Consider the following 11215-nt stretch of genomic DNA (forward strand, 5'->3'; position numbering starts at 1 on the left):
CTTTAGTTGCATCGCTCATTTGATGATATTTCTATCCAATAGTGGATAAAAGTTGAAGATAATGTAAATATTTTTAAATGCTTTAAATGTTGACCTCAATATTTTTAATTTTAAAAAGTTCACACATTTTGACGTTTACATGCATATGGGCTTTAGAGCGCCATCTTGTGCTACAAGCGCCATCTATACGAAACTTTGACAGGTCAGCGCCACCTGGTGAGGGAAAATCGCGAAAGAATTTTCCTGTCTTCCTTTTCCTGTGATTATTTAACATCTGTCATCTGAAAATTATAGGTTTTTCGCGGCCTGTGAGTGAATTTTAATCAGTATGGCTGTGAGGTTGTTCTCCAAATTGAGGGTTCTGCCTCAAGTGCAGGCGACGTATGCGAGCTCTGCTGCAGCGCCCGCTACTTTGTCAGATTTCGATCTTCAGCACAAAACTCCAGTTATCAGGAAACAAACGCTGATCCCGAAGGCCCAGTATGGTGGAAGACACGCAGTTACTATGCTCCCAGGCGGTGGCATCGGTCCAGAATGCATGGGCTACGTCAGAGACATTTTCAAGTGAGTATAACCTATCGTCTTCAGAAGCTAAAAATTTTCCATCATTTGTTTATTTTTACAAGTATTTCAGAGTTTAAACAGACACCACGAGCCGTTATATATCCTAATAAGTGCTATTATCCTTCACGACTCATTATAAATCTCATGCGTTATAGAATCAGCTGATTCTATAACAGGTTAGAATACCATCCACCAGTGTGCCTAAAAAAATGTATATTCTAAAATCTGGGTCAGAGGGCCTTCTGTTAAGACAATGAAAAGTACTACTATTATTAGAAGTAGGTACCATTGTGATGAACTGTAGAAATATGAAACTCAAGGTAATATCAATTTGCTGGGGTAACACTATCATGTCACAAAGCATTATTGTTGTTGTCTTTTCATTAACATCTATGTATGAATTTGAAGATGATTATAGTGTGCCTAAATAATGACAAATGCAGTGTAAAACAGTAGACTGAGATTAAAATTTTAAGCCTTCCTGTCCTTTGATATGATTAATCATACAAATCAATAAATCACATGATTTGAGCATCGTTTATCTAAGGATATACTAAGATAAAAGATAATAGTAAACTGTTTGTAAATATTAAATGCAAAGTCAGTACGTAAATATTAGTGTCGACTATTGCAAATACATGTAACATCTACAGTCACTATTATTATAAAGAGAATTGGTTATTTGTTTGTATTGAATAATCTCACAAAAGTATTGGACCGATTTGAGAAATTCTTCCACCAGGAGAATCCCACATTATCCCAGATCTTGATCATGTTCAAAAATTAATAATTACAGGTACATCGGCGCTCCCGTAGACTTCGAAGTAGTGGATATCGACCCCACAGTTGACAATGACGATGATGTCCAGTATGCTATCACTACGATCAAGAGGAACGGTGTGGGCCTCAAGGTACGTAGTTAATTTAATTACTTATTTAAAAAAGGTGTGAAGTAGGTTCGCCATTCTGTAATCCTGCTACCTCAAAAAAAGAATACATAAAAAGGTTTCCTTCCTGTACTTAGACATTGATGGTCCTCCTAATGCAATATGGCTAAAATACTATGGGTTATGATTTTCTCCTGATATGCCTGAAAAAAAGCCTTCACAAACCATCTGACCAGCACGGAGAGTGTAGGCCAAATCCTCCATTTGCCAGTGGAGACCTAAACCCGAGTTGCACCACCTTATTTTTACCGTAACTATACTCAACATCAAATAAACCGCACCTTCCGCGACGCGAACTTTAAAGATTTTTTTCTGACACAATCATGGTACCCCAACAATATTGGTGTTATTTGAAAGCCCAATAAATATCCTTAAAGGAAAAAATACATTTAATTTCTAAATAAATGATTAACATACACCATAAATGTCACTTGAAAATAGACCTCACTTTGGGCTCACCTCTGGGATCAATTAGACCAATTTTTATGGTTATAAAACCAAATAAAGATCTCACGTGTCCTCTTTAACAGATGGATAGCGATTAATCCCAACTTAACAGTTTTATAGTCATAAAAAATGGCTATACCGTAACTACCTATTTTTTGAAGAAGTGACTGGATCCTTGTAAAGACACATTTTTGGGGTAAAAACCTTTCCTTTAATGAAATGAAGTTTAGAACTAGGCTTTCAAATGGTACCAATGTTGGTGGGAAGTGGGGATGCATACGTTTGATAAGTGCTTGTCGCGGGAGGTGCGATTTATTTGATGCCGAGTGTATTATAACAATAACCTGTGCTTTTAGTATGGAGTTTGATAGATTTTTGACGTTTGTCAAAGTTAAAGTAAGATGGTGCAACTCAGCCTTAATAAATGATGTATTCAATACCTAATACTTTATTGCATCTATGTTATGCTTAATGAGGGTTTTCGCGAATGAAAGATCCGCTAGATGGCGGGACGTGGATGTGGGGTCTGACTGCTGCGTGATTGGTGGATTTTGACATATCTGTCAATGTCATGTCAAAAATAACCAATCATGCAATGCAGCATTTGGACCTCGCGTCTACGTATTGCCATCTGGCGGATTTTTTATTCGCGTAAACCCTCATTATGTAAAACCTTATTATGTAGAGCGTGCTATGCTCGAAGTTTCCCTGCGTGATCGAATCAGAAATGAGGAGATCCGTAGGAGAACCAGAGTGACTGACATAGCCCGCAGAATCGCTAAAATCAAGTGGCAGTGGGCGGGGCACATAGCTCGAAGAGCTGATGGCCGGTGGGGCAGGAAAGTTCTTGAGTGGCGACCACGAGCTGGAAGACGTAGCGTGGGCAGGCCTCCCACTAGGTGGACCGACGATCTGGTGAAGGTCGCGGAAGGTACCTGGATGCAAGCGGCGCAGGACCGGTCTTTGTGGAAATCCTTGGGGGAGGCCTTTGTCCAGCAGTGGACGTCTTTCGGCTGAAACGAACGAACGAACGATGTAAAAACGATTTGTGGTTTATTTTATATGAAACATCACTCACAATTTATTCACAGGGCAACATTGAGACCAAGAGCGAGGCAGCGTACGTCACGTCCCGCAACGTGGCTCTCCGCAACGAACTCGATATGTATGCATATGTGCTGAACTGCAAATCCTTCCCTGGGGTGGCGACGAGGCATAAGGACATCGATGTGGTCATCATCAGGTAAGGGTAGATCTATTCTCATAAATAAAACACTGGATACTTCACTTTTACATTATATTATTGCATTATTTTAAATAAAATTCCTCACTTAGCACAAAAGCGCGCGGAGTCTTATTATTCTGTTTAAATGACTTCAATGGTGCGTATTTGAAGCACTCTGTGGGTCTAGACAAAGTGCAAATTATAATCGCAAACCAGTCGAAAAGTGGTCGAAAAGCCCCTTTTTTGTATGGAGTTTTGACGGATTCGATTTTCGATTCGATCAAAAAGTGCGTTTTGTCTAGGGGGGCTGGTTTCGCCTGCTAGTCGTCCGGCGCCCCTCCCTCTATTCTGACGTTTCTAGTGTGACATTGACATTACGTCAATGTCACTTACCGTTAAATTAACGTTTTAGATCTTTCGCAGTTACGAATAAGTTGCTATTATTTTTGGTGGGACCAAAGATTGCTGAACAAAAGCTCATTATAAAAGTGTTGACTAGAAGAGAATTCAATATAGCATTCAGATTGCCTCTTGTACCATGTTCAAGGGTCTATAGCCTGGCCTGTGAGCACGTAGAATTTTGTCCAATGACCCCTAGCTACCCATCCTTATCGCTCGCGAGTAATTATGTTGCTGTCGTGCTCGCACACTCACTGCGGGCGCCCGTCGCACAGTCGCGACAGCAATATAATTACGCGCGAGCGATAAGGATGGGTAGCTTGGGGTCATTGGACAAAATTCTACCTGCTCGCAGACCAGGCTTTAACACTAATCTATACTTCTATACTAATATTATAAATGCGAAAGTAACTGTATGTCTGTCTGTCTTGCGTTCACGCCTAAACCACCGGACCGATTTTGATGAAATTTGGCATGGAGATAGCTTGAGTCCCAGGAAAGGACAGGATAGTTTTTATCCCGGTTTTTGAAACCCCTGTTTCAAAAAGCGGGATAAACGCGCGCGATAAAGTTTTTCTGTGACAGACAAATTCCACGCGGGCGAAGCCGCGGGCGGAAAGCTAGTAAGTTATATATCAAAACTTAACTATAATTTTGCATCGAATCCCTGTATAAAGATAGTTTGAGACCCAAAAAAAGCAGTATACATTATATCTCAGGTTTTGAGAGAATTTAGTCTAGGTAAATGTCATTTTTTACTCTTTATAAAGCAAATAAATGGATTTTGATTTGATTTGATTTACAGACAGAACACAGAAGGTGAGTACGCCATGTTGGAGCACGAATCAGTGCAAGGAGTCATCGAGTCCATGAAGGTGGTCACCGCTAGCAACTCAGAACGCGTGGCGAGGTTCGCCTTCGAATTCGCCAGGAAGAATGGCAGGAAGAAGGTAAGAATAAAGGTTACAATAACGCCCGTGTTCACAAACATTACTATGATGTCTCACAGTGCGCGTGGACGCACAACGCGAACCAATCACACAGTTCTATTCAACTTCAAAATGCAGCAGTCCGATCGATTTGCTGCTTCACTTATGCAAGCATCGTTTGTGAATACGGGCGTAAGTTACAATTTAAAACGACCCTTGCACATAGTCACTTGCCCAAAAAGCTTGAGCGCACGGGCAACGGGAATAAGGAATAGACATTTGCGCGAAAGACATGCGCGAACAATATTTTATGGTTCTCTTAACTTTTATCAGATCATCGCCCATGTTATAATAATGGAGATATTTAGAGGTACAACGTCGACAACAAAGCTTGACTAAATTAAAAATTGAACAGATTCTATCAGGTGTATCTACACTAATATTATAAAGAGGAAAACATTGTTTGTTTGTTTGGTTGTAATGAATAGGCTCAAAAACTACTGGACTGTTTTTAAAAATTCTTTCACTTTTCGAAAGCTACATTATCCACGAGTAACATGGGCTAGATTTTATTTTGGAAAAAAATAGGGTTCCATAAAATATGTAGATAATGTAGTGTGATGTAGTCCACGCGCGCGAAGCCGCGGGCGGAAAGCTAGTCAACTATAAATAGCTGGCCTACGTATTAGACATCCTATAATTTGCACGAATAACGTTTGCGCGAACGTTATTTTCGGAAAAATATATTTAAAAACCATTATTGGACCACTAATTTACTATGACTATTATTGTTTAATAATTCAAAGGTAATTTTTATGACAGTCTTTTTTTTGTCTTTCTTAGTTTGCGTTTAGCCACAACGGTTTTACACACACACAATATGCGGTCTGCAGTCAGGTCAAAATAATCGTACATAATGCGAATTGCGAACTGCATTTACTTTAACAAATCCTTAAATTGTAAGTTCACATAGCAATTTGTAATTTTAGGAAATTGTAATTTTATGTATAAATTAATATTTATTTTCTTATCTTGGCTATGGCAGAATAACAGGGTTTGTGGGTCTCCTGCAATCACTGAGTCATAGACCTTTTTGTCTCTTATGATTTTTTGTATCTGTGAAAAACTAAATGAAACCTGTTTTGAGACAAATAAATACATTCTATTCTATTCTAAATTCCACATAAATTAATTCGATTCAATTCGTCCGCAGGTGACCACAGTCCACAAGGCCAACATCATGAAGCTCTCCGACGGCCTCTTCCTGGAGACTTCCAGACGCATGGCCAAGGAGTACCCGGAGATCGAGCACAACGACATGATCATCGACAACTGCTGCATGCAGCTCGTGGCCAAGTGAGTTACACCCCCCCCCCCTAGTCCATAATGTATTAACCCTCCTAGGTCTGAATACCCCCTAGGTCAAGCTGCCCCTCTTAGGCCAGAATGCCCCTGGGTGAAACTGCTCTCTTTAGGTCTGAATTCCCCATGGGTCAAACTGCCCCCTAGGCTAGGCTAGAAGACCCCTGGGTTAAGTAGCCCCCTCTCGGCCAGAAAGCCCCCTGGGTCAGAATGCCCCATGGGTCAAACTGTCCTCCTAGGTCAGAATGCCCCAGGGGTTATGCTGCCCCCCCCCCATGCCAATCTGCCTCTGCCCCATCTAAACCAGAATGCCCCTCCTAGGCCAGAATGCCCGTCTGGTCTAAACTGCCCCCTGTAGGCCAGAATACCCCTGAGTCATACTGCCCCCTAGGCTAGAATGCCCCCTGGGTCAGGCTGCCCCTCCTAGGCTAGAATGCCCCACACGGGCCAGATTTCCCGCCAAGATGTTCCTCGCGAGGTTACACGAGTGTGTGTACACGATCTTCCAACATCATGAAAGCTCTCCGACGGTCTCTTCTTAGAAACTTCCAGACGCATGGCCAAGGAGTACCCGGAGATCGAGCACAACGACATGATCATCGACAACTGCTGCATGCAGCTCGTGGCCAAGTGAGTAACCCCACCCTCCCCCCTCCAAAAAAACGGCCCCCCCTCCAAACAAAAACCCTGGGTCATGCTGCCCCTCTAGGCTAAACTGCCCCCCAAACTAGGGCAGAATACCCCTTAGGCCAGAATACCCCTTAGACCAGAATACCCCTTAGACCAGAATACGCCTTAGACCAGAATACCCCTTTAGACCAGAATACGCCTTAGGCCAGAATACCCCTTCTACCAGAATACGCCTTAGCCAGAATACCCCTTAGACCAGAATACCCCTTAGACCAGAATACCCCTTAGGCCAGAATACCCCTTAGACCAGAATACCCCTTAGGCCAGAATACCCCTTAGACCAGAATACCCCTTAGGCCAGAATACCCCTTAGACCAGAATACGCCTTAGGCCAGAATACCCCTTAGACCAAAATACCCCTTAGACCAGAATACGCCTTAGGCCAGAATGCACCTTAGACCAGAATACCCCCTGGGTCTTAATAGCCCTCTGGGCCAGACTGCCGCCTGAGTCAGACTGCTCCCCAGACTTTCCCCTAAGACGGTCTTCCTCCCACTCCATAAGCCAGACGCCCTTAGACTGTGTTCCTCGCGAGCTTACATGAGTGTGTTTTTCTTCCAACATCATGAAGCTCTCTGATGCTCTCTTCTTGGAAACTAGGAATTTTAACTGTGTTACAATGACTGAGAGTGCAAATTGCCAGACGGTCTAGAGACTTCCAGACGCATGGCCAAATTTGAACTTTGTTACAACGCTCGAGAGTGCAAATTGCCGGATGACCTCTTCCTGGAGACTTCCAGACGCATGGCCAAGGAGTACCCTCTGGGTTATGCTGCCTTTCTAGGCCAGGCTGCTCCCCTGGTAAACTGCTCTTATGCCAGAATGCCCCCTGGGTTAAGTTGCCCCTCTGGGTCAGACTGCCCCCTAGTCCAGAATGCCCCTCCTGGGTAATACTGCCTTTCTAGGCCAAAATGCCCCCTGGGTCAAGCTGCCCCTCTTAGGCCAGATAACACCCTAGGACAAGCTGTCCCCTCTATTCCAGACTGCCCCTCCTAAGTCAAAATGCCCCATGGGTCAAACAGCCCCCCTAGGCCAGAATGCTCCTTGTGTTATGTTGCCTTTCTAGGCCAGGCTGTCTAACTCAACTACTCCCCACCCCCTAGGCCAAACTGTCCCCCAGGTCTGTCCATCCCCTTCTGGGCCAGAATAAATAACCTTTGGGTCGTGCTGCCATTTTGGCCAGAATGCCCCTTGGTCGGTTGCGGGTAGCGCAGGACCGGTCGTTATGGAAATCCTCAGGAGAGGCCTTTGTCCAGCAGTGACATCATTTGGCTCAAACGAACAAATCTATATTTATTTATTTAGTTATCTACTTTAAGTGTCTAGAATCACATGATCACGGTTTCTCAAACTTTGGGTCGCGACCCAGTGGTGGATCACGAGGCGACCATTGAGTGAGCCCTGCCTGTAGTACGTACGACACACCACCCTCCCCATCCAACCGCTGGACAGCGGGCGAAATTTCTTATAGGTGGGTCTCGTCCGAGTTGGGGAACTTCTATTAGATGAGTCGTAGCTCAGAAAACTTTGGGAACCACTGGTCTAGATGTAATGAAACCTGCCAGCCGGGTTTCGAGCTCAAAAACTAGGTATGTTTATAGACATAGCAAAATTTGACGATTGTTTAATAGTGTTTTCTGTTTGTACACAGGCCCCACCAATTCGACGTGATGTTAATGACCAACCTGTACGGGTCTATCGTGTCCAACGTTGTCTGCGGTCTTCTGGGAGGAGCTGGTCTTCTCTCCGGCAGAAATTATGGTGACCACTACGCTGTGTTTGAGCCTGGCACCAGGAACACCGGTAAGTTATTCCCTTAGGCCAGTGGTTCTCAACCTTTAAGTCACGAGGGACCATTTTACCAAATTTCTATCTTGTCAGGGACCACTTTTTTTTTCAAAATCCTATGAAAGGGGAGGTCGATTTCTCGCCCACTGTGCGCCGTTTGCGTTGTGTCTACTCGACTCATCACGTCACGTCACTTGTTTATTACGATGTCTTCGTGGACCACTTGGAATGCCTCCAGGGACCACCAGTGGTCTGCGGACCACCGGTTAAGAACCACTGCCTAAGGCCGAAATGCCTGGCCCTAGGCCCTAGTTCAGACTCCCCCTTACGGCCCGTTCACACATAGGAGTCCGTTTTACTGGTACGTTTTTAACGGATACGTCATAAATGGCAATGCCAGATTTTGTATGGAAGGTGGCGTCTTTTTTTTTTCGCGCGGCCATCGACCAAACCTTATTTTTTGATTACAAAATAGTGTGATAAACCAAACTTACTATGACATGTATACCTCTAAACTCAGTCTGAACTGAGTTACGAGCATTAGAAGTTTGATGATTTTCATACTAGATTTGCTTTTTGCGCGCAAAGTTTTGTAAGAAATTGCTACAGACTACAGACAGACTATCCCTTGGATAGACTGTCCCCTCTGTACCAGACTACCTCTCATCTGAGCGAGACGGTCCCCCTGGGCCTGATCGACTCCCTAAAAGAGACTGCCCTCCTGGGCCAGACCAGGGATGTTATGGATATCCGTAACCGTAACCGAAACTTTCGGATATCCGAAATAAAAAAATATCTGAAACCGTAACCGTAACCGATTCAAAAGTTACGGATAGTTTCGTGTGTAGGCAGTTTAAATTGTTTTTTGTATAGCATTATACAGTGTGAGTCACGTTAAAGTGTACATATGAAAATAGATGAAACTAGACGTATTTTTATCGACAAAAAAGAGGTCAAAATTTTTTTGAGATTTTTTTTATTTTTTTATAGAATTTTTTTTCTTCCAATCACTTATTGTAAAGAAAACGTAATAACTTTTAAACTAAGCGGTATATCCTGATAAAATAAAAACAGTAATAATGCTAAATAACAGGCGATACTAAAAAAATACATAAAATACACAAAAAATGCCAACAAATAATAAAAAATGATACTTTTTGAAAAAAATCTGCTTAAAAATTCGTGTTTTTTTGGTTATTTGATAAATTTCTCCAAAAAATGCCCCTATAACCGGTGGTTTTTATTACTTTGTATTATTCTCGATCATATTATCTTTGTAAAACCAAAAATCGCATGTCTCTATCCCTATCACAACATTTGCTATGATCGTTTGAACAAAGGCCTGCCACAACATTATTCTCCGCTACAGGTAGAGACAATTTTAATTTTAACTAAAATGCTTATTTTACTTCGAAATCTTTTGTTTTTATTTGAAATCTAACTTGTCTTTATCAAAATTACAAATCTAGAGCCATTTTCAGTTTTGTTGTTAACGAAGCGTTGAATGGCGCGCCCGGAGAGGCTTAGTTCAAACGATCATTGCAAACGTTGTGATAGGGATAGAGATATGCGATTTTTGGTTTTACGAAGGTAATACGATAGAGAATAATACAAAGTAATAAAAACTACCGGTTGTAGGGGCATTTTTTGGAGAAATTTATCAAATAACCAAAAAAACACGAATTTTTAAGCGGATTTTTTTCAAAAAGTATCATTTTTTTATTATTTGTTGGCCTTTTTTGTGTATTTTATGTATTTTTTAGTATGGCCTGTTATTTATCATTATTACTATTTTTATTTTATCAGGATATACCGCTTAGTTTAAAAGTTATTACGTTTTCTTTACAATAAGTAATTGGAAGAAAAAAAATTCTATAAAAAATTAAAAAAAAATCTCAAAAATTTTTTGACTTGTTTTTTGTCGATAAAAATAGGTCTAGTTTCATCTATTTTCATATGTACACTTTAACGTGACTCACACTGTATTATGTAAAGGCATAACAGCCTGATTTACCTATGCCATCTAGTATAATTTTTTTATTTTTTTATTACTTTTTATTCGATGTTAAGTGTGCGGCCATGAACCGTGTTGGACAACTATTGCAAATTACATTTTAAAGCACAGATATCCGTAACCGTAACCGAAACCGTTATACCCACCTAGGCCAAAATTTGCTCTCTAAAATGCTCCCCTTCAGTCCATAGTCCCATACATTTGTACCAATATAAACAACAAAACTTACCATTTATTTTCCAGGTACCGCAATCGCCGGCAAAAACATCGCCAACCCAATCGCGATGATCAACGCATCCATCGATATGCTAGAGCACTTGGGACATCACTTCCACGCCGATATGATCCGTCGCGCTGTCGACAAAACCATCAATATCGATAGAATCGTCACACCTGACGTGGGAGGCACCGCGTCGTCTACCGAAGTCGTTCAGTCTATTATGGGCAACATTGGACTGGATCATTAGATTGCCAGTGTGAAAAATTCAGTTTAATAAAAAACCTGACTCCGATAATTCAAAAAAACATCTAAATCGGTGTATTCGTTTACCAGCTACGATGTAACACCCTCTGTGAAATTGCCAGGGGTGAAAAACTTGCCACTTTTATGGGTAAAATCGCAATGCTGACTTTAGAAAGAACAAATGTGTCATTTTTTGAATCATTTTAATTCTGCTGGAATTTTTAGATCTCTAATAATATTGCAATCTGTATTTGATTGCAACGTTAAATGAAAAAAAAATGTAAGATAATGTTGCCATATTAAAATGATTTCTGACAATGTTGCCTTAGTATAATAATGTACAATTTTATTATTACTGTCTTTTTAAAGATACCTTAGAGATGGCAA

General features: G+C 41.5%; 1 protein-coding gene across 1 annotated transcript; it reads left to right on the top strand.

The window, feature by feature from the left end:
- Positions 1-210: 210 nt before the first annotated feature.
- Positions 211-10874, top strand: LOC135085758 (isocitrate dehydrogenase [NAD] subunit gamma, mitochondrial-like). The gene is made up of 7 exons (XM_063980558.1): positions 211-564; positions 1361-1475; positions 3050-3201; positions 4388-4532; positions 5725-5867; positions 8215-8366; positions 10609-10874. The coding sequence occupies exons 1-7, from the start codon at positions 329-331 to the stop codon at positions 10830-10832; spliced, it is 1167 nt and encodes a 388-aa protein (XP_063836628.1). The 5' UTR covers positions 211-328; the 3' UTR covers positions 10833-10874.
- The last annotated feature ends 341 nt before the right edge of the window (positions 10875-11215 follow it).

The sequence above is a fragment of the Ostrinia nubilalis genome, chromosome 29 (assembly GCF_963855985.1).
Source record: "Ostrinia nubilalis chromosome 29, ilOstNubi1.1, whole genome shotgun sequence".
NCBI lineage: Eukaryota > Metazoa > Arthropoda > Insecta > Lepidoptera > Crambidae > Ostrinia > Ostrinia nubilalis.